Source organism: Somniosus microcephalus, chromosome 31 (genome assembly GCF_052327205.1).
Source record: "Somniosus microcephalus isolate GS21.2 chromosome 31, FLI_Smic_1.0, whole genome shotgun sequence".
In the NCBI taxonomy this organism is placed as follows: Eukaryota; Metazoa; Chordata; class Chondrichthyes; order Squaliformes; family Somniosidae; genus Somniosus; species Somniosus microcephalus.
Window position 1 is genome coordinate 41,570,790 of NC_141017.1, and position 24,678 is coordinate 41,595,467.

At 46.9% G+C, this 24,678-nt stretch overlaps 1 protein-coding gene across 1 annotated transcript in view; it reads left to right on the forward strand.

Moving 5' to 3' along the window:
- Positions 1 to 21,674: 21,674 nt before the first annotated feature.
- The window catches only part of slc44a2 (solute carrier family 44 member 2 (CTL2 blood group)), a 116,206-nt gene continuing 113,202 nt past the window's right edge, over positions 21,675 to 24,678 (forward strand). Inside the window, 1 exon segment of the mRNA XM_085971950.1 lies at positions 21,675 to 21,825. Coding sequence (XP_085828076.1) covers positions 21,798 to 21,825 — 28 coding nt within the window. The 5' untranslated portion in view covers positions 21,675 to 21,797.

Genomic DNA, 24,678 nt, shown 5'->3' on the forward strand with positions numbered 1-24,678 from the left:
ACCTTACTTGGTCACCAGTGTGGAGTTCAGGTAGGTTTTGTGTTCCTCTATCATAGTCGTACTTTTGCTTTTCTTTCTGTTCTTTGAACTTCCTCACTTTCTCCCCCTCTTTTGTTTTCAGGAGGTTCTCCGGGATGGGTAGGTTTGACCTTAGCCGACGTCCCATAAGGAGTTGGGCTGGTGACTTACCACACTCGAGCGGCGTTGTGCGGTATACAAGCATGCTCTGGTAGAAGTCAGTTCCACTGTCTTTTGCCTTGTACATCAGTCTTTTCACTGTCTGGACCGATTTTTCCACTAGTCCATTGGACTGTGGATAGTGAGGACTTGACGTTGTGTGGACAAAGTCCCACTCTGGCAAAGTGTCGGAAACTTGCATTGTAAAACTGGGGTCCGTTGTCTGTGAAGACCTCGCTTGCCACGCCATGTCTAGAGAATATGGATTTCATACATGTTATCACAGCATCTGCAGTGGTGGTGTACAGTCTACCAACCTCTGGATACAGGGAGTAATAGTCTGTGACTACAAGATAGTCGTTCCCTTGACATACGAATAGGTCAGCGCCTACCTTCTGGTAAGGTCTGTCTGGCGCTGGGTGTGGCTTTAGTGGTTCTACCGGATTGCTTCCTCGATATTTCAGGCATATTGTGCAGTTTGACACCTCATTTGTCACATCTTGGTTGACTCGTGGCCAGTACATCACCTCTCGTGCTCTTTTCTTACACTTTTCGATTCCCAGATGTCCTCCATGGATCCGTTTTAGCATCTCTTTTCTCAGACTGGGATAACTATTTTACTTCCTTTGTAGATGATGTCTTCGACCTCTGATAGTTCCGCCCTGCAGTTCCAGTACTCTGCCATGTCAGGTGAGCAGTCTTGCTTCATGTTGGGCCATCCATCCAAGATGCTTTTCCTCAGTCGTCTCATTGTTTCATCTTTGTTTGTCTCAGTCTTTATGAGCTCCATTTTTGCATCTGCTATGGGCAGTGCACTTGTGATCATGTCCACGTAGGCGTTCACTTTTTCATCCATTGTGGTGTTTGCGGGCTCACTTGGGTCAACAGCTCTGGACAACGTGTCTGCTGTATACATCAGCTTACCCGGTGTGTACGCAACATTCAGTGTATAGCGTTGCAGCCTGATCATCATTCTTTGTATTCTAAGCGGACAGCTATTTAGTGGCTTTTGGAACAATGCAATCAAGGGCTTATGGTCAGTCTCTACACTGATTGCTTGTCCTGACACAAACTGGTGAAATCTTTCACAGGCGTATGTGATGCTGAGCAGCTCCTTTTCTATTTGAGCATATCGCGTCTCCGCGTCTGTCATTGAGCGCGATGCATATGCAATAGGTTGCCAGTAGTCATATTTTTGCAGAAGAACGGCACCGAGCCCACTCTGTGATGCATCTGATGATATCTTGATGGGTCTCGCTGGGTCATAAAACCTCAGAACTGGTTCCTCTGTGAGCAGTTTCTTTAGATCGCTCCATGACTTCTCATGCTCATGATTCCATTCCCATTCTATGTTCTTTTCAGTTAGTCTTCTCAGTGGCGCCATCTTTTCTGAGAGGTTGGATATGAATTTACCCATGTAGTTGATCATTCCATTAAACCTCTGCACGTCCTTTTTGCATTGTGGCTTTGGCATATTCTCAATGGCGGACACCTTTCTGGGATCTGGTCTGATGCTCTCACTGCTAAGGATATCACCCACGAATGTCAGTTCTGTCACCCCCGAGCTGGCATTTCTCTCTATTCAGCTTCAGGTTTGTTTTCCTTGTTGCTTCCAGCACTTTTTTCAGTCTCTCGTCATGCTCAGTTCTCGTGGTTCCCCATACTATGATGTCATCCATTGATGTATCAACTCCCTCCAGATGCTCATAGATCATATGGATAGTTTTGTGATACACTTCAGGAGCTGAGGCAATGCCAAATGGTAACCTTAGGAATCTGTATCTGCCAAATGGACTGTTGAACGTGCACAGTCTTGAACTTGCCTCGTCCAATTTCATCTGCCAAAATCCTGATGATGCATCTAACTTGCTGAAATACTTTGCATTTGCAAACTGTGACATGATTTCCTCACGTGTAGGAAGCTTGAAGTGCTCTCTCTTTATTGCTCTGTTTAGATCTCTTGGATCCAAGCAAATTCTGAGCTTTCCATTCTTTTTGTCCACAACGACGAGGGAACTCACCCACTCAGTTGGCTCATCTACCTTCTGAATCACGTTCAGGCTTTCCATCCTGTCCAACTCTGCCTTCAGTTGCTTTTGAAGAGCAAATGGAACTTTTCTGCATGGATGTATGACCGTTGGCATACTTTTATCTACTCTGATCGTGTGTTCTCCTGGAAGGCAGCCTAGACCCTTAAATAGGTCGTTGTACTCTTTCATGAGTTCATCATAGACTGTCTCTCCTTCGCTTTCCACAACGAGGACTCTCTTTACCAGGTTCAGTCTTTCACAGGCTATTAAACCTAGTATGGCCTGCACATCCTTTGGCACCACGATGAGTGCTAGCGTGTGCTCTCTGTCCTTGTGTGTTACTTTGACAATGCATTTTCCTTTCACTGGTATATCAGTACCTGAGTATCCTGTCACTTTCACTTTGATTCCATGTATCTTTGGTCTGGGTCTAATTTTCTTAAAATCAGTCTCTGATATCACATTAACTTGTGCTCCAGTATCCAATTTAAATGGAATGTGTATGTCATTCACTTTTAGTGTCAACGTCCAGTCTCTTTTTTCTTTTTTGTTTTCAGACACAACATCTACATAGAACTCCTATCTCGCTTTCATCTACTGTATGAACCTTGCTTTGTTGCGCTTGGTTCTTGCAGCAACGGGCATAATGGTTGTTTTTGTTGCAACTATTGCATGTTTTACCATATGCTGGACACTTTCTTGGTGGATGCTGTGTACCGCATCGACTACATGACTTTCGATTGCCCCTTTCATTTTTGTTCGCTGGCCACGCCTCTTTTTTCACATTGGCGCTCTTTTTGTTAAACGGTTTGTGTCCGTTCATTCTCACTGCATCCACGTTGCAGCTACTGTCACTGAACAGCTCCTTTGCCTGCGACTTCACAGTCTCTGTAGCCCTACACAGTGCTATGGCTTTTCCCAGGTCTAGATCTTGCTCTCTTAGCAGTCTTTCCCTTAGACCATTATCTGGAATACCACACACCAGTATGTCTTTTATCAGCGAGTCTGTCAGTCCTCCAAATTCACATGTTTTGCCTCGGTTTCTCAGTTCAGTCACATACTGATCAATAGTCTCACCCGTTTTCTGTACACGTGAAAAATCTGTGCCTCTCAAACGTCACGTTACGTTTAGGTATGCAGTAGGCCTCAAACTGTTCCATTATTTTATCTAGCTTCATTTTGTCTCCATCAGCAGCGAATGTGAAGTTATTATACACCTCCAGCGCTTCATCACCCACGACATGTAAGAACACTGACGCTTTTATTTTATCACCTTTCTCGTCAGCTCCGATTGCTGATAAAAACAACTCCAAACGTTGTTTGAATCTCCTCCAATTTTCAGCCACATTACCTGTCAACTGAAGTTTCGCCGGTGGGTGTAAACCTTCCATTTTTTCACTTCGTTTGCTATTCTCCAATGGTAAGCAACGATGTTCTCTTTTGGCTTGCTAATTTGTGGAGAGCTGATTTAACTTCAGATTTTTTCTCTTCATCTCTTTCAGCCACTTCTGACACCATGTATTGATTTCTTTGTGGGTTCAATGACGAGACATTTATGAAAGAGAATGGCCTAGAAATTGAGTTTGCGCTGCGCCAGGGCTTTAGCGCCGGAAGTTAGCGCCGGCGCTAAGTCCCTTTGCGCGCGCCAAAAATTCAGTAGCGCCGCGCCCAAACGGCTGCCGGCGCTACTGAAGGGTTTTAGCGCCTGAAAACTGGCGCAACGCGCCGCATTGCGGCACTATTCCGGCGGTGCGGCAGGCTCGGGAAGTGCAGGCCTCCTCCTTCCGTTAAGGAGGAGCTGCCTGCACCCGGCCGCGGCCCGCGCAAATCTCTTCAAAAATGAGCCCGGCACCTCGGACAAGTGCCGGGCTTGCATCTGTTCCGGGGGGGGGGGGGGAGAAGTCCGGGGAGGGAGCTGCGGGCAGGCGGCCGGCGGGAAAGCGGCCGGCCGCCGCGGGGCCTTTAATGCGCCGGCGCAAACACATGTTGGACTCTGTTGCCAGAGTCTTAGTTTCGGCTGCCACGGGCGAGGCGGCCGCAACTGAATTTCGGCGCTGGGGCCCGTCGGCATGGCAACCGGGACGCTGCGCACACCGATGACGTCATCGGTGCCGGCGCAGCGCTACCGGTGCAACGCCGCTTTAGGGCCCATGGGAATTTTTGAACTGGCCATAACTCTGGCGCTAGTCCCTCTAGCGCCTCAAAAGCGGCGCTAAGGCTAGTGAATTTCTAGGCCAAAGTCTTTTAATCTAAAGTCTGTTCAACTCTTTATACAGCATTACAGGAGACACCATGCTAGTGATCCATCTAAAGCGAAACTAAAACTAAACTGCTTGTCTCTCACATGCCCTCTGCTGGTCAGGCACAAGCAATCAATCAGGCAAACATGCTGGTAAGGCATCATAATCAAACAGGCAAATACCATCACTATTTGCTGATATCATTACACACATAATCTCCTGGGAGAAGCGATAAACCAGATAAAAACCCATGGCCAATCAGGGAAAAATACCTGGGAAATTCCTCTCCGACCCTTCCAAGGTGATTGAAATTAGTCCAGATGACAGTAACCTGAGTAATGTTACTTGGTACCTAACTCTTCTATGACATAACCGCCACCCCGTCCAGTTACCTTGAAGGTGTACAGCAAATCAGCACTCACTGCACGAGTGGTGGAGACAGAGATGCACTTCCTCACAGCTTGTAGAAAATATCAGGGCATAAGGGAGAATTTCTACCCAAAATTCACAAAAATATGTCCAGAATTCAGAAATTTGACGACCAAAAACTCCCGTACCTACTAGGGGAAGAGAGAAGTTGTGTAACCTTAGCGGCACACTATGTTACAGCTTGCCATAAACAGAGGGACAACCAGTAAATCTAAGAAAAGAGTATATACAAATTATATGAATGTATATTTATACACTCAGGGATATATCTGTTTATACACTGTATGGATAGATCTGTGTTTATGTGTTCAACCATAAATGTTTTTCGATGCTTTGGCAACATAAGGTGTACCTTGTCATGCCAATAAAGCGATTTGAATTGAATTGAATTGAAAATGGTTTCTTACTCCATAGGTCTACAATTCTCTGAGAACAGAACTGGCTAACATCTAACCTAGTTCTACGCTTGCGTAGCTTATAAGCATGGCACCTGATCCTCCCCAACCTATCTAAATGCAATAATTTGTCAGTGTGAACACTATCTAGTCTCTTCATTATTTTATAGACCTCAATCAAATCACCCCTAAGTCTGTGTTTCTCTAAACTATATAGATCCAGCTTTTTAAGCCTATCTGGGAAGCTAAGATGTTTTAAGCTGGGAATCCATCTCGTGGCCCGCTGAACCTTTTCCAAAGCCTCAATGTGAGGAGACCAAAACTGAATACAGTATTTGAAATGAGGCCTTAGCAAGGTCTTGTAACTGACAAAATGGTGTGTTCTGTTCTTTACTGAATGGCCCTGTGATTGCAGCCCAGTACCCTACTTGCTTTAGGTATAGCTTCACTGCATTGGTCATGAACCTTTAAAGAGTTATGAACTAGGACACCCAGGTCTGTTTCTTTCACTTTAGTTTTTCATTTTCTGTAGGCCGTATGTATATTTAGCGTTACTCCTGCCTACATGTATAACACTCCACGTGTCTAAATTGAATAGCATTTGCCATTCGCATGGTCATTCCCCCAACATATCTAGATCTGCTTGCAGTAGTTTGGTCTCCTCTGCAGTCCTAACATTGAACATATCTTGGTATTGTGCACAAACTCGCAGATAATTCCCCTAACACCCACATCTAGGCCATTAAGATAATAAATAGCAAAGGCCTTAACACTGATTCCTGTGAGGCTCCACTAGCAACTGGATACAAAGTAGAGTGGCAGGAGGAATTTATTGGTAATTGTAGCTGATCTTATCAGGAATTTTCCCAATTAACAAATGCAAACAAATGACTACAGTACTTATAAACAGACTTTGTTACACACGTGCATGTTGTGCACCTTTTGCCAGTACAACTCACCTAGATCCCTGAATTATTAATGTGCTTAAACTGCACTATATCAGTAACATGACCTTCCTCAGGTTTGATGACCTGTCACTGACAACAGCCCCCACTCCCTGGGTTTTTATTTTAAAAGGGTAATGTTTCCATTGGCAAAACCTAAAATACAAGGCAGATGATAAATACCAAACAGAAAAAAGGAATTGTGATTATTGTCCTCTTTTTGTTGTTTCTGTTACTTTTTTTTAAATAATTTGGCTGAAGGGTAGCATTCTCCAGGTCAGAAGGTTGTGGGTTCATGGCCCACTCCAATACTTCAGCACATAATCTAGACTGACACTACAGTGCAGTACAGAGGGAGGGCTGCACTGTTGGAGGTGCTGTGAGCTTTAAACTGAGCCCATGCTGCCTGTATCACTGGTTCCCTGTGGATGTTAAAGATCTCATGGTACTGTCTACTATTCTGGCCAACATTCTTCCTGCAGCTAACACCTCCTGTAATGTATATACCTTTAAGGGGGGGAACTATCTTTTACAGCTCATGTATACTGCAGTACCGGCAGTGACCACACCTGTATATAGCACTGAGTAGAAATCTGTACAGATCAGTTCCAGTGTGAGCCACGTTTAGTAAACACCTGTTGTACCGTTCTCCTGCAGTCTGTGACTTATTATACACGGACACAACGTTGGCGACAAGGCAAGTTCAAACCTACCTGCAACTCTGCATCACCTCCCGGGGATTCGTTCCTGGAGATCAGTGGATTGGAGGTCAAGGCCAGAGACTCGGGCGTCGACCACAGGCAACCGCCCAGTCATCCAGCAGAGACTCGAGAATTGCGGGGGAGGCTGTCGAGAGCCAGGCTTGGCTTTCCAGTCGAGGTGGTCCAACGAAACGGGCTGGCAACAGGTAGTGCGCAGGCCCTTCCCGGACAGCAGCGGGCTAGAGCCCGACCGAGCGGCACAGCAAAGGGCCAAGCAGCGTCGACGGGGGAGAGAGAGGGCAGAGCGCACAGGGCGCAGCCGGTGTTCAGGGGCTGAGCAGCGTCGAAGAGAGGGAGAGAGAGATGCACAGAAACCCGCGAGGTGCCGCCATTGCCACGAGGACCGCCGAGAGCGGCGTTGGCAGCAGCGCAGGAGAAGCGCGCGAAACCTACAGGGCGCCACCATTGCCACGAGAACCGCCGGGAGCGGCGTTGGCAGCAGCGGGGGAGGAAGGAAAGCGCGGGAGATGCCATTTTAAGCCATTGGGAGACGCCATTTTAAACCACACCCAAAATGCCGAAGAGTGGCAGTATCACCGCATTTGACAATGAAGCCGAAGATTGGACTACATATGTCGAACGAATAGAGGTATACTGCAAGGCAAATGAGGTGTCAGATGACAAGAAAGCGTCGGTATTGTTAAATTTAATGGGTGCAAAGACGTCTGGTTTATTATGAAATCTAGTAACCCCAACGAAGCCAATGGAAAAGAGTTTTGAAGACATAGTAACGATACTACAGGAACATTTAAACCCCACACCGCTGCTGATAGCAGAAAGATTCAAGTTTCACAAACGGAACCAGCATAAGGATGAAAGCAATGCTGATTATTTAACAGAACTGCGCAAACTATCGAAACACTGCCAGTTTGGAGCGGGACTGGCAGATACCTTAAGGGACAAGTTTGTGTGTGGGCTTCAATGTGAAGGAACCCAGAAACGGCTTTTATCTGAAAAGGACCTTACGTTGGGGGCGCTGCAGAGATATAACAGAGACCGCAAGAATATGGCACAAACGAAATGTCATATGGAACAGAGAAGTGCTATCGCTGCGGCAGAACAACACACGACCACAATGATTGCTGGTTCAAAGACAAAGTGTGCAGACAGTGTGGAAAAGTAGGACACATAGCACGAGTCTGCAGGTCGGGAAAGAAAACCAGCAATAAGAAACCTACCAAAGGAAAGTACAAGAAGGTACATAAGATGACGGAGAATAGCTCAGATGAACAAAAGAGTGATAACGACTCCGAAAGCAGGGAACTGAGTTGTCTGAAACTGCATAATGTGATCACAACGGAGGATCACCGAACCATTTGGGTCACTCTCAAGATAGCAGGAGTCCAGGTAAAGATGGAATTGGACACAGGATCAACCTTAACAGTCATAAACCGACGGGTGGCACAGTGGTTAGCACTGTTGCCTCACAGCGCCAGGGACCCGGGTGACTGTCTGTGTGGAGTTTGCACATTCTCCCCGTGTTTGCGTGGGTTTTCTCCGGGTGCTCCGGTTTCCTCCCACAGTCCAAAGATGTGCGGGTTAGGTTGATTGGCTATGATAAATTGACCCTTAGTGTTAGGGGGATTAAATACGTGGGGTTACGGGGATCGGGTGGGATATGTGTCGGTGCAGGCTCGATGGGCCGAAATGGCCTCTATCTGCACTGTGGGGTTTCTGTGATTTCTGTGACTACGAGTGGCTATTCTCACACATACCCTTGAGAGACACAAAAATTATTTTGAAGACGTACACGGGGCAAAAAGTCTACCCCAAAGGAAAAATAAGGGTGACCGTTCTATATAACGGTAAGGAAACACCAAAACTAGACCTGTATGTATTGCAAGATGGAGGACCACCATTACTGGGACGTGAATGGATCCGGAAAATACAATTGGATTGGCATTCCATACAGGCACTGACTGTGGCTGACAAAAAGGATGACGACGTCACACCTGGGCGACTGTCAAAGATCCTAACTGACGCGAAAGAAGTGTTCCAGCAAGGACTCGGAACACTAAAAGGCCTGACAGCGACGATTAAAATTGAAGAAAACGCAAGCCCAAAATTTTTTAAGGCCAGACCGGTACCTTATGCGATCCGCCCAGCCGTCGAAGCAGAGCTGGAGAGTCTGGAACGTTCAGGTGTACTGTCCAAGGTAGACTGGAGCGAGTGGGCTACACCCATCGTCCCTGTGATGAAAAAGTCGTTGAGCAGCACGCCTGGGGAACCAAGGAAGGTTCGCATCTGTGGGGACTTTAAGGTAACAGTGAACCCGGTCCTTCACACCGTACAATATCCACTTCCGCGGATTGAAGATATTTTCGCCTCGCTATCTGGAGGGAAATGCTTCACTAAGATTGATCTGGCCCAGGCGTATCTGCAAATGGAGGTAGAAGAAGCATCAAAAAAATACCTCACAATCAACACCCATAAAGGTCTCTACCAATACAACCGGCTGGTATTCGGGGTAGCATCAGCTCCGGCTATTTGGCAGAGGGCAATGGAACGAGTCCTGCAAGGGATCCCAGGGACCCAGTGTTATTTGGACGACATCCTGGTCACGGGCGAAAATGACAGTGATCACCTTGCCAACCTGGAGCAGATGCTCACTAGATTGCAGGAATATGGGCTCCGAGCTAACCGCCCCAAATGCGAGTTTTTTAGAAAACAGATCTTGTATTGTGGCCACGTTATCGATAAAGAGGGGTTACATAAGTCCCCAGAGAAGATTGAGGCAGTAGTCAAGGCTCCAGCACCGGAAAATGTGTCACAACTGAGGTCGTTCCTTGGGCTGGTAAACTACTACCATAAGTTCTTGCCAAATTTGTCTACAATACTACACCCACTGAACACCATACTGCAAACTGGGGTGCCATGGAAGTGGAGTGACGAATGTAGACGAGCTTTCCAGAAGAGCAAAACACTAATCACATCGAAAGAGGTATTGGCCCATTACAACCCGGCATTACCAATTCGGTTGGCATGTGATGCGTCACCCTACGGCATTGGAGCGGTGCTGTCGCACAAATTCTCGGACGGCTCAGAGAGGCCAATAGCCTTTGCGTCACGATCACTAACCTCAGCCAAGCGTAACTACGCCCAGATTGACAGGGAGGCCCTCAGCCTAGTGTGGGGAGTGAAAAAGTTCAATCACTATCTGCATGGGCAGAAATTCACCTTGCTAACTGATCACCAGCCTCTTGTCTCCATTTTTAATCCGAAGAAGGGCGTTCCGGTGATGACTGCGCAACGACTACAAAGATGGTCACTTTTTCTAGGGGCGCACCACTATGAGATTGAATATAAGGGCATGAAACAGCATGGAAATGCTGATGGGCTATCACGCCTGCCACTGCCTACTGCAGAGGAAGCACCAGCAGTGGATCCTGTTGAAATATTCCATTCGACTATAGTTGAATACCTACCGGTAACTAACGCTTGTATCGAAAAGGAAACCCGAAATGACCCGACACTGTCTCGGGTATATGATTTGACGGTGAAGGGATGGCCAGCACATGGCAACTCACTGTTGCCAGCATTCTCGACAAGGAGAGAACAGCTGTCAGTGTGCCGGGGGACCTTGATGTGTGGATCCCGAGTGGTAATTCCACCCAAGTTAAGGGATAGAGTGCTCAATGAGCTTCATGAGGGTCATCTGGGAGGGGTAAAAATGAATAGCCTAGCCAGGGCTTATGGTGGCCGGGAATCGATAAACAAATCGAGGACCTGACCAAGAGCTGCTCAGGATGCCAGAAAGTCCAAAATGCACCACCACAGGCCCCTCTACACCCATGGGAGTGGCCCTCATCTCCATGGCAACAGGTGCATATTGATTTTGCTGGTCCATTCATGGACTCAATGTTTTTAATAGCCGTGGATGCGCACTCGAAATGGCCTGAGGTCATCAAAATGTCCTCCACCACCACAGAGAAAACTATTGCAGTCCTACGGACCATTTTTGCCAGGAATGGCTTGCCAGAACAGAATTGCTCCGACAACGGACCACAGTTTGTGTCCGAAGAGTTCCAGAGGTTCTTGAAAAAGAATGGGGTAAGGCATTACACATCCGCCCCGTATCATCCAGCCACAAATGGATTGGCTGAGAGGTTCGTACAAACCTCTAAGAAGGCAATAAAGGCTATGTACAATGACAACATTCCGCTGCAGCACAAGGTGGACAATTTCCTGTTCGCCTACCGGAATGCGACACATGCAGCCACCAACCAGGCCCCAGCCATGATGTTCTTTAACCGAAGGTTAAGATCTCGCCTGGATTTGCTCAGACCAAACGTACGAAGAGATGTTGAGAGTAAGCAATTCCAGCACATCCATGAGAAGCCAACAAGGAGCTTCAATGTAGGGCAACCAGTCTTGGCCCGCGACTACTGAACAGAAAAATGGCAGCCAGGAACGATATGCACACGGCAGGGCCCACTAATGTACACAGTGGACGTTGGGGAGAGCATCGAGAGACGCCATGCTGACCAGATCCTAGAGTCACAGGAACAAGTCAACCCCATGCCTCGCCCATACGTACCTGGTGATGAACCCGACGTACAGGTCGCATCTACCCCAGAAACAGTAGCATCGGAAGCTGATGAACCAACCGACGACAGGGGGCCAGAATCGCCTCCGCACCAAGAGCAAGACACTCGGGAAAGGCGCTATCCAGAAAGGATCAGGAAGCCTCCCCAAAGACTGAATATATAAATAGACTATTTTCAGCTAATGTTGCATGTTAAAAGTGTTAATTGTAATTAGTTTGATATTTAATTGTTAAATGAGTGTTATGGTACTATTAATCTAAAAGGGGAGGAATTGTAATGTATATACCTTTAAGGGGGGAACTATCTTTTACAGCTCATGTATACTGCAGTACCGGCAGTGACCACACCTTTATATAGCACTGAGTAGTAATCTGTACAGATCAGTTCCAGTGTGAGCCACGTTTAGTAAACACCTGTTATACCGTTCTCCTGCAGCCTGTGTCTTATTATACACGGACACAACACCTCCCAAAACAGATTAACTAGTCATTCATCTCATTGTTTGTGGGACTTGCTGTTTTACTACACTAAAGGTGGTATAAAAATGTAAGTTGTTTGCAAAATGGCTGCCACGTTCCCCTACATAATAACAGGGAATGTACTTCAGAAATTATGTGAAGAATTTTGTAATGTTTCTGATTGATGTAAGTAGAATATATTTGTTTATATATTGACGGCTAATAATATGAGAGATGTTGGCGAGAGGACTTGGTGGTCCAGTGGGATAGACACTGGCCTTTCACCCCTGGGACTTAAAAATTTTTTTTATTCGTTTATGGGATGTGGGTGTCGCTGGCAAGGCCACCATTTATTGCCTATCCCTAATTGCCCCTGAGAAGGTGGTGGTGAGCCGCCGCCTTGAACCGCTGCAGTCTGTGTGGTGAAGGTGCTCCCACAGAGCTGTTAGGTAGGGAGTTCCAGGATTTTGACCCAGTGACGATGAAGGATTGGCGATTTATTTCCAAATCAGGATGGTGTGTGACTTGGAGGTGGTGGTGTTCCCATGCGCCTGCTGCCCTCATAGGTGGAAGAGGTCGCGGGTTTGGGAGGTGCTGCCGAAGAAGCCTTGGCGAGTTGCTGCAGTGCATCTTGTAGATGGTACACACTGCAGCCACGGTGCGCCGGTGGTGGAGGGAGTGCCAATCAAGCGGGTTGCTTTGTCCTGGATGGTGTCGAGCTTCTTGAGTGTTGTTGGAGCTGCACTGATTGAATCAAAGTATTCCCTGTCTCCTGGCTGTACTGTTCCCAAGTGAAATGAGTTTGAATCAACAACAGAAAACGCTGGAAAAACTCAGCAGGCCAGGCAGCATCCGTGGAGAGAGAAACAGAGTTAACATTTCAGGTCTGGGACCCTTCATCAGAACTGGAAAAAGCTGGAGATGTAACATATTAAGCAGTTGCAGAGACAGGAAGGCATTGAAGGAATTTACTGTGCTTTTGAAAGAGGCAGGAAAGATAAAATGTTGCAAATAGAAATGGCAAAATCATACAGCATGAAAAATGGGGGCAGGGGTTATAGTTTGAAGCTGTTGAACTCAATGTTGAGGCCAGAAGGCTTTAAAGTGCCTATTCGAAAGATGCAGTGCTGTTCCTCGAGTTTACGTTTAGCTACATTGGAACAATGTAATAGGCCGAGTATAGTGTATGTGCTTTAAGTCAGAACTACTTTTTACAGCTCCTGTATACTGTAGTACCGGCAGTAACCACACCGGTATATAAGCTGTGCGCATGCCTCTGTACCCCAGTCTAGAGATGACCCTCCTCCAGTAAAGACCTGTTGTTTGTTTATGTACAGCATCCGTGTAATTATTTATCCACTGAACCACGGATCCAACAGTGGCGACGAGTGTTGATGCGAATCTACCTGCAACATAAAAAAAAAGAAAAAATAGTCGAGTCCAGGAACACTGGCGTCGACCGCGAGCAACCGCCCAGCAGTCAGGCAGAGATCCAACTTCGCTGGGGAGGCTGTGGAGAGCCGGGCTTGGTTCCCCAGCCGCAACGAGCAGTAAGAGACCGACGACAGGTCCAGAGCAGACCCTTCCCGAGCAGCGGCGGCTGGAGCCGACCGACGGCAGAGAGAGAGAGCCAGGCAGCGTCGACGGGGTAAGAAAGAGGGTGAAGAGAGCAGGGCGCAGCCGGGGATTGATCACCGAGCGGCGTCGAGAAAAAAAAAATACTGCAAACCGGAGAGAGAGAGGGTAAGAAACAGCCGGGTTATAGACTGAGCGGCGTCGACAAATATCAAGAGAAGAACGCGCAGAGCACAGCCAGGGATCACGGGCTGATCAGGGTCCGCGGGGCGAAGCAAGGGGAGACGCCATTGAGCCGCGGAGAAGTAGGGAGAGCGCGGGAGGCACCATTGAGCCACAGAGAAGCAGGGAGAGCGTGGGAGGCGCCATTGAGCCGCGGAGAAGCAGGGAGAGCGCGGGAGGCGCCACTGAGCCGCGGAGAAGAAGGAAGAGCGCGGGAGATGCCATTTTGCGAAGCCGCAGCGGAGAAGACGGGCGAGCGCGGGAAGGAAGGAAAGCGCGGGAGACGCCATTTTGTGCCAGCGGAGAAGAAGGGGAAGCGCGGGAGGCGCCATTGGTGATAGTTAACGCACAACCAAGGATGCCGAAGAGTGGCAGTATCTCTACGTTCGACAATGAAGTCGAAGATTGGGCGACATATGTGGAACGTATTGAGGTGTACTGCAGGGCAAATGAAGTGCCAGATGCTAATAAAGCACTGGTTCTGTTAAATTCCATGGGTGCAAAAACTTATGGGTTACTGCGAAATCTAATAACCCCAGAGAAGCCGGTAAACAAGGATTTTGGAAGCATAGTAGAAATCCTACAGGACCACTTAAGCCCCACACCGCTGCTGATAGCAGAACGATTTAAGTTCCATAAAAGGAACCAACACAAAGACGAAAGCAATGCTGAGTACCTAACGGAACTGCGCAAGCTATCGAAATACTGCCAGTTTGGAGCGGGACTAGCAGACACGTTAAGGGACAAGTTTGTGTGTGGGCTACAAAGTGAAGGAACCCAGAAACGGCTTCTATCAGAAAAGGACCTTACCCTGGACAAAGCTTTCAATATGGCAGTATCACACGAGGCAGCCGCAAGGGGCGCTGCAGAGATACAACGGAGACCGCAAGAATACGGCACCAACGAAATGACCTATGGAACAGGGAAGTGCTATCGCTGCGGCAGAACAACACATGACCAGAAAGATTGTTGGTTCAAGGACCAAGTGTGCAGACAGTGTGGGAAAGCAGGACACATAGCAAAAGTCTGCAGGTCTGGGAAGAAAACCAACAGTAAGAAATCGCCACAGGAGAAGTACAGAAAGGTACACCAGGTGATGGACAGTGGTTCAGACGAACAGAAAAGTGACACAGACTCCGGAAGCAAGGAGCTGGGTTGTCTGAAACTACATAATGTAACCGAAATAAAGGATCACCAGACTATCTGGGTTACACGCAAGATAGACGGAGTCCAAGTGGAAATGGAATTGGACACAGGGTCAGCTCTAACAGTCATAAATCAAAGAGACTACAAGCGGCTATTTTCACACATACCCTTGAAAGCTACAGAGATTGTCTTGAAGACGTATACGGGGCAAAAAGTCTACCCCAAAGGAAAAATAAGGGTGAAAGTGACATATAAAGGTCAGGAAATACCTAAAATGGATATATATGTATTGCCAAATGGAGGACCACCACTGCTAGGACGTGAGTGGATCCGGAAGATACATTTAGATTGGCATTCCATACAGGCACTGAAGGTGGAGGCCTAAAAGGATGACGACGTCACACCTGGACGACTGTCAAAAATGCTAACTGATGCAAAAGAAGTGTTCCAGGAGGGACTAGGAACACTAAAAGGAATAACAGCAACAATTAAAATAGAGGATAATGCAAGCCCAAAGTTTCTGAAGGCCAGACCAGTGCCTTATGCGATCAGACCAGCGGTTGAAGCAGAGCTGGAAGGGTTGGAACGTTCAGGAGTACTGTCCAAAGTGGACTGGAGCGAGTGGGCTACACCCATCGTCCCTGTAATGAAGAGGTCGTTGAGTAATACGCCTGGGGAACCAAAGAAGGTCCGCATCTGTGGGGATTTTAAGGTGACAGTGAACCCAGTCCTTCACACGGTGCAATATCCGCTTCCACGAATTGAGGATATTTTCGCCTCGCTATCTGGTGGTAAATGCTTCACCAAAATTGATCTTGCCCAGGCGTACTTGCAAATGGAGGTAGAAGAAGCTTCGAAACATTACTTTACGATCAACACCCATAAAGGTCTCTATCAATACAACCGGCTGGTGTTTGGAGTAGCCTCAGCTCCGGCTATCTGGCAAAGGGCGATGGATCAGGTCCTGCAAGGGATTCCAGGGACCCAGTGTTATTTGGACGACATCTTGGTCACGGGCGAAAATGACGGTGATCACCTCGCTAACTTGGAGAAGGTGCTCGCCAGATTAAAGGAATATGGGCTACAAGCTAATTGCCACAAGTGCGAGTTTTTCCAGAAACAGATCTCGTATTGCGGCCATGTCATCGATGAAGAGGGGTTACATAAGACCCCTGACAAGATTGAGGCAGGAGTCAAGGCTCCAGCACCGGAAAATGTGTCACAACTGAGGTCGTTCCTCGGGCTGGTAAACTATTACCACAAGTTCTTACCAAATTTGTCTACGGTACTACACCCGCTGAACACCCTACTGCAAACAGGGGTACCATGGAAGTGGGATGACGAACGTAGACGAGCTTTCCAGAAGTGTAAAGAATTGATCACATCAAAAGAGGTGTTGGCCCATTTCAACCCAGCACTACCAATTCGTTTGGCATGTGATGCATCACCCTACGGCATTGGAGCGGTGCTGTCGCACAAATTCCCAGACGGGTTGGAGAGGCCAGTGGCCTTTGTGTCTCGGTCACTAACCTCAGCCGAGCGCAACTACGCCCAGATTGACAGGGAGGCCCTCAGCCTAGTATGGGGAGTAAAAAAATGCAACCATTATCTGCATGGGCAGAAGTTCACCTTGCTGACTGACCACCAACCACTTGTCTCCATCTTTAATCCTAAGAAGGGCGTGCCAGTAATGACTGCACAGCGGTTACAAAGATGGTCCCTGTCTCTAGGGGCGAATCAATATGAAATAGAATATAAAGGCACGAAACAGCATGGGAACGCTGATGGACTATCGCGCCTGCCACTGCCTACGGTGGAGGAAGCACCAGCAGTGGACCCTATCGAGATATTTTATTCATCGATAATTGAACGATTGCCAGTAACAAACGCGGATATAGAGAAGGAGACCCGCAATGATCCGACGCTGTCACGGGTATATGAATTGACGGTGAGGGGATGGCCAACACATGGCGACTCACTGTTGCTAGCATTCTCATCCAGAAGAGAACAGCTGTCAGTATGCCAGGGGACAGTGATGTGTGGATCCAGAGTGGTGATTCCACCCAAGTTAAGGGAGAGAGTGCTAAAGGAGCTACATGAAGGTCATCTGGGGGGAGCGGAAATGAAAAGCCTTGCTAGGGCTTATGTGTGGTGGCCGGGAATCGATCAACAAATCGAAGACCTAACTAAGAGCTGCTTAGGATGCCAGAAGGTCCAAAATGCACCACCACATGCCCCTCTACACCCATGGGAGTGGCCCTCCTCTCCATGGCAACGGGTGCACATTGATTTTGCTGGTCCATTCATGGACTCAATGTTCTTAATAGCAGTGGATGCTCATTCAAAGTGGCCTGAGGTGATAAAGATGTCTTCAACCACTACAGAGAAAACGATTGCAGTCCTACGGACCATATTTGCCAGAAACGGTTTGCCAGAGCAGATCTGCTCTGATAATGGACCACAGTTTGTGTCCGACGAGTTCCAAAAATTCATGAAAAGGAATGGGGTAAGGCATTACACATCCGCCCTGTATCATCCAGCCACCAATGGATTGGCTGAGAGGTTCGTACAAACCTTTAAGAAGGCGATAAAGGCCATGTGCGACGAGGAAATTCCACTACAGCATAAGATGGACAATTTCTTATTAGCCTACCGAAACGCGACACATGCAGTTACCAACCAGACCCCGGCCATGATGTTCTTTAACTGAAGGTTGAGATCTCGTCTGGACTTGCTCAGACCAAATGTGCAAAGAAATGTTGAGGACAAACAATTCCAGCACATCAACGAGAAGCCGACAAGGAGCTTCAATGTAGGGCAACCAGTCTTGGCCCGTGACTATCGAACAGAGAGGTGGCAACCCGGAACGATATGTACAAGACAGGGGCCATTAATGTACACAGTGGATGTCGGGGAGAACATTGTGAGATGCCACATCGATCAGATCTTAGCGTCACAGGAAGGCGTCAACCCCATGTCTCAAGTACCTGGGGATGAACCCGACATACCGGTAGCATCTACTTCAGACCCAGTAGCAGTGGAACCCGATGAACTACCCGATGAAAAGGGGTCAGAATCGCCTCTGCACCAAGAACAAGAACCTCCGGAAAGGCGCTATCCCGAAAGGGTCAGGAAGCCGCCCCAAAGACTGAATCTATAAATGGACTTTTGTTATTAAATGTACATGTAAAAATGTAATTGTTATTTGAATATTAAGGGGGTATTATTAATCTAAAAAGGGAGGAATTGTAGTGTATGTGCTTTAAGTCAGAACTACTTTTTACAGCTCCTGTATACTGTAGTACCGGCAGTAACCACACCGGTATATAAGCTGTGCGCATGCCTCTGTACCCCAGTCTAGAGATGACCCTCCTCCAGTAAAGACCTGTTGTTTGTTTATGTACAGCATCCGTGTAATTATTTATCCACTGAACCGCGGATCCAACACCGAGGACAGAGAGATCAGAGTGGGAATGAAGCGGTGAATTAAAGTGAGTTTGAATCAAGTTCCACCGATAAATCTGCACTGTTAACTGATCTGAGTCAGTACCACACCACATGATACACTTCCCCATGCAACCATCTGAATGGACAAAGAAGTGAACATTTGAACTAAACAAAACTCCAGATATTAAGAGTGGAGAAAGTTGCTTATATACAATAAGCGGTCAGTGCAACTGGTCATTGGCCATCCTCACTATTACTAATGTAATTTTAAACGCTGCCTCTTTCTTGGGTTAGAGTTTTTAGTAGCAACATCAATAGTTGGAGCCTGCACAGGGTAATTCTGCATGAAATAGCTCCTAACAGTGGTGGTCAATGGAAATTATTTATGATGGGGACAATAGGTGAATAAGGAGCTGAGCGACAGTTGGTTCATTTCTGGTTGTTAATCTGATATATTTGCATGATTTCAGCAATCGATTGCTTTAATCACCACGGGTAAAAAACAAAATATGGTTTTGGTATTCTGCAGTAAATAACCGGTATTCCCCAGAATCATTGCTTGCCCCTCGCTCCAGCCACTGTCATTAACTTGGGATGCTTCAGTGTTTAGGAAAGATAGAAATTGAACTTTCTGATGCTGTTTAGCCCAGTACGTTTACCCAATAGTATCACCAGAACTTACTATGTAAACAAAATCTTTACAGGAAACAGTAAAAATGTTGAAGTAATCCTGATTCTGTTCAATTGATTAATTTTTAAGAGGAGCCAAGGAAGTGAGATTCCAACTTTGAATGTTTCAAATAGCTGCACAGGAAACCAAACTGGGAGTTAATTGTGCTGCAGACATCACGGTACATGAAAGGTTTTGATAGAGTGGATACAGAGAAAATGTTTCCACTTGTGGGGAAGAACAAAACTAGAGGCCATCAATATAAGATAGTCACCAAGAAATCCAATAGGGAATTCAGAAGAAACTTCTTTACCCAAAGAGTGGTGAGAATGTAGAACTTGCTACCACAGGGAGTGGTTGAAATGAATAGTATCGATGCATTTAAAGGGAGGCTGGACAAGCATATGAAGGAGAAGGGAATACAGGGGTAATGCTGGTAGATTTAAATGAGGAAAGACGGGAGGAGGCTCGAGTGGAGCATAAATGCCAGTATGGACTGGTTGGGCCGAAAGGCCTGTTTCTGTGCCGTATATCCTGTGTAATCCTGTGTAATCTATCATCAACATACAATATCTGTTAATCTCTTTGATTGGGAAAGTGAAGTGGTTTGGAACATTTTATTATAATCAAGGTGTGATATAAGTTTTTTTTTCGGTTGTGGGATGTGGGCGTCGCTGGCAAGGCCAGCATTTATTGCCCATCCCTAATTGCCCTTGAGAAGGTGGTGGTGAGCCACCTTCTTGAATCGCTGCAGTCCGTATGGTGAAGGTACTCCCACAGTGCTGTTAGGGAGGGAGTTCCAGGATTTTGACCCAGCAACGATGAAGGATTGGCGATTACTTCGAAGTCAGGATGGTGTGTGACTTGGAGTGGAATCAAATCAAATCAAATCAACTTTTATTGTCATTGTTAGTGCACAAGTGCAGTACAATGTAGGCTTGCAGCTCCCGAGAGTGTACATTTAGATTAAGACATTTAAATGTATTTGGAGGTGGTGGTGTTCCCATGCGCCTGCTGCCCTTGTCCTTCTAGGTGGAAGAGGTCGTGAGTTTGGGAGGTGCTGCCGAAGAAGCCTTGCCAAATTTCTGCAGTGCATCTTGTAGATGGTACACACTGCAGCCACAGTACACCGGTGATGGAGGGAGTGAATGTTTACGGTGGTGGATGGGGTGCCAATCGAGCGGGCTGCTTTGTCCTGGATGGTGTCGAGCTTCTTGAGTGTTGTTGGAGCTGCACTCATCCAGGCAAGTGCAGAGTATTCCATCACACTCCTGACTTGTGCCTTGTAGATGGTGGAAAGGCTTTGGGGAGTCGGGAGGTGAGGCACTCGCCACAGAATACCCAGCCTCTGATCTGTTCTTATTGCCACAGCATTTATGTGGCTGGTCCAGTTAAGTTTCTGGTCAATGGTGACCCCCCAGGATGTTGATGGTTGGGGATTCAGCGATGGTAATGCCATTGAATGTCAAGGGGCGGTGGTTAGACTCTCGCTTGTTGGAGAGTCATTGCCTGGCAGTTCTGTGGCGCACATTGTTGCTGATGTATCACAGGATGGATGCTTACATCAAAGGGAATTACTTAACAATCCATCAAGCTAAAGTATAATGACGAGCACAATTGGAATGCACTGCCTGATAGGGCGGTGGATACAGATTCGATAGTGACTTTCCAAAGGGAATTGGATAAATACTTTGAGAAAAAATTGCCGGGATATGGGGAAAGAGCAGGGGAGTGGGACTAATTGGATTGTTTTTCAAAAGAGCCGGCGCAGAATTTATGGGCTTCGCTTCAACAATGGCAAAAAATTAGCGTGGAGGGGGCGAGGCCTGAGCCTGTATATAATGGAGAACTTCTAATTTCCCTCTAATAGGTAAGAGTAAATAGGGAGAAACTCTTTCCAGTGGCAGGGGACAGGTAAACAGAGGACAGAGATTTAAGATAATTGGCAAAAGAGAACCAAGGACAAGATGAGATTTTTTTTAAAACTCAGCCAAGTTATGATCTGGAATGCACTAACTGAATGGGTGGAGGAAGTAGATTCAATAATAACTATCAAAAGGGAAATTAAAACAAAAATCTTGTAGGGCTGTGGGGAAAGAGGGGCTGAACTGGGCCGCTCTCCCAGAGAGCCAGCACAGGCAGAACAGGCGGAATGGCATCCTGCGCTGCAGACTCGATATTATTCTCCCTGTGGTGACTCGATGATTTATTGTAGATGTTTATGGCTGGCTGACTGTCGACCAGCCACCTTTTTTTTCAAAAATATATACTTTATTCATAAAATTTTTTGTTCAAGTACATGAAAATACAGTCCACATCTGGTACAATACCAAGTAACTTCAGTACATGGCACTCAATTTACAATACATTTATCATTACATATATCAATGCTTATTGAAATACATTATAATACACATCATTACAAGCGCGGCACTGCTCCGACTGGCCGCACATTCCAGGTGAATAACGGGACGGCCGCTCTCCGTTATATACAGGCTCAGGCCCGCCCCTGCATGCTGATTGGGTCAGCAGCACGTCAGTCAACGCCCCCGCACAATCCGCACATTTCTATTGGTTATCTCGGCGAACAGACCCCGCCCCCCGGTGCCGATTGGTCGGGCGGCCTGTCACTCTGGCAGCGGGAGCCCTGCCGCCCGCTGTCCGGGCGGGTCCTGAGGCGAAGGCGGCGGCTGGCGGGCGGTGTGAGGTGTGAGGAGCGGGGACAGGAGACCGGAGCTGGGGACTGGGCCGCCGCCATGGGCACGGCCGAGCAGCAGCCGCACGGTGAGTGACTCTTCACCGGGAGAGCGCGCTTAAAGCGGCAACGCCCGGGGAGTGGGGCCCACAGGCTGGGGGTACCCCAGACCCTGGCTCCAGCCCCCTGGCCCCCCGGCCTCAGACCCCAGCCAATGCTGCAGTGCCAGACTGAGGATCAAAGTGAGTGAGGCAGATATCATACAGGGCATCTTAAACTTGAAATCAGAGAATAATACAGCACAGGAGGAGGCCATTCAGCCCATCCTACCTGTGCTGGCTCTCTGGAGAGCTGTCCAGTTAGTCCCACTCTTTCCCCCACAGCCCTGCAAAATTCCCCCCTGAAGAATTTATCCAATTCCCTTTGAAAGTTCTGCTCCCACTGCCCTTTCAGGCAGCACATTCCAGATCACAACCACTCGCTGCGTAAAAGAATGTTTTCCTCCTCTCCCCCTCTGGTTCTTTTGCCAATCACCGTAAATCTGCGTCCTCTGGTTACCGACCCTCCTGTCACTGGAAACAGTTTCTCCTTATTTATTCTAGCGAAACCCTTCATGATTTATTTTTAAGGAGTGACACATAAGGAAATGACTCTCCCAGTGAGTGTAAATTGGGAACTTGTCACGGTGTTAAATTTTCGCAAGTGTGTCTGCCCATTTTGTAATAGGAAAAACATGACGGAAACATTCATGATGGTTTAATTTTTATGACAAATTTTTGTAAAATCAGCAAAAAGAAAAGTTAATGTGAACATTCCCTGATTTGCAGCAATATCTGTATGATGTTCTAAATCAAACAGTGAGTTGTTCCACAGCACAGCAATGATTATATTCCATTGGGATGTAAACAGATGTTAAATTGCCTTTATTTTTTTATCACTGATGTTTTCTTTTTTGAAAGAAATCCCCATTTGCTCTTACTTTAACAGTTGGCAGATCGTAGGCGTAATTTCCCTGTTTTGCTGGTTAGTGACTCCCACCACTCTTAGATTAAACTTTTGTTTTTCTTTCCACTGAGCACTGGAAACGTAGAGCAGATTAGTCTGCATGTGAAAGGGAAACGATGGTTACTGTTCCAGGATCTGACTAGCCTGTTGGCCCGTAGCTCTAATCTGCCTTTCTCTATTTCCATTTAATTAAAAAAAAATCTTTCTAATGATTGGTGCCTGTCAGAGAATAAAGGATCTTTGAGCCTTTAAACATCAAGTGAGACGAACTGCGTAATGATTGACCAGCAGCGTTGTAACTGGACTTGTCCAGCTTTTAAACACTGAACGCACTGTAACCCATGTGCTGTTCTACTCATTTAGTCAGTAACTGACGTTAATGTTTGAAAAACATTGCTTTACATAAAGGAAAATGAAATGAGCAGAGAGCCGAAATGTATTTGCGGTGATGTGGTTGTAATCCCTGGAGATGGGGTTAGTCCTCACAGTACGTGGAGGTTTCAGAGCCTGCAGTTCTGTTATTTGAGATACGCAGATAGGACTTTTCCAAGTTTGACTTTATTGAAGTGTTTCTGAGTTAGGACTGCTGCATTTTGTAGTTGGTTTCCTTCCTTCCCCTGACTGAACATTAACTTGAGGTGACAGCACCAGTATAAATCAGCTGAAACTATTCCTGTGAAAAAGTGCTTGGCTCCACTCTGGAGTCATGGCCATTGTGCAGAGACTGTATTCATGTTCAGACTCGCTCCTCGGTTTTTATCAATGTGTCGGAATACCTGGTAAAGGTACACCATGTGATCTCCTGGTTACATCATTTATTCAGAAGGAAGTTGAGGCCAATTCATTAAATATATTCAAGAAGGAGTTAGATATATTTCTTAAGGCTAAAGGAATCAAGGGATATGGGGAGAAAGCAGGGACAGGGTACTGAGTTTGGATGATCAGCCATGATCTCATTAAATGGCGGAACAGGCTCGAGGGGCCGAATGGCCTACTCCTGCTCCTATCTTCTATGTTTCTATGTTTAAGCAAGTCTGCGCTTGGGATTGAAATCAATTTGTTTGGCCAGTTTTCTTCCTCCTGCCCTGAAGGCACAAATTCTTGCTGGTCTTCTGTTCCACTGGTGCCAACCACTCTGCCATACCTCACCCAAGTGATCAATCTTCAGGTGTCAGCCCAGGCCGAGTCCTGATGTTCACGCATGTACACTTCCAGCAGGGCTAGGTAGTGACTGGGCGCAGATATCCTGGCTGATTCTTCCCTTTCGTAGACCCATACCATTGAGATGTTTGTCGTGCCCCTATCCTGCCCTGGCTAAGATCAACTGACTGCAAATTACAGGCCATTATTTACTTTGGAAATTCAGCAGAAGTATATAGGCAGAATGCTTAAACAAAGACTTGCATTGATATAACAACAGAAAATGCTGGAAATACTCAGCAGGCCAGGCAGCATCCGTGGAGAGAGAAACAGAGTTAACGTTTCAGGTCTGGGACCCTTCATCAGAACTGGAAAAAGCTGGAGATGTAACAGATATTAAGCAAGTGCAGAGACAGAGAGGGGGGGGTGGGGTGGGGTTAGGAGGGGAGGAAGGAGTATGTAAGAGGCAGGAAAGATAAAATGTTGCAAATGGGAATTGCAAAAATCATAATGCATGAAAAATGGGGGCAGGGATAATTATCTGAAATTGTTAAACTCAATGTAGAGTCCGGCAGGCTGCAAAGTGCCCAATTGAAAGATGAGGTGCTGTTCCTCGAACTTGCATTGATATAGTGCCTTATCAGGCCTTTCAAAATCTGTCTGCTTCGAGTACACTGGGTTATTTCTGAAGTGCTGTGGCTGCAGGCAGTCATTTTTAAACCTGGAAAAACAGCATTTCCTGCAATGGTTGACTCCCTTGGTTCTGTTTTAGACTGTTAGCCTACATTGTGATCAAC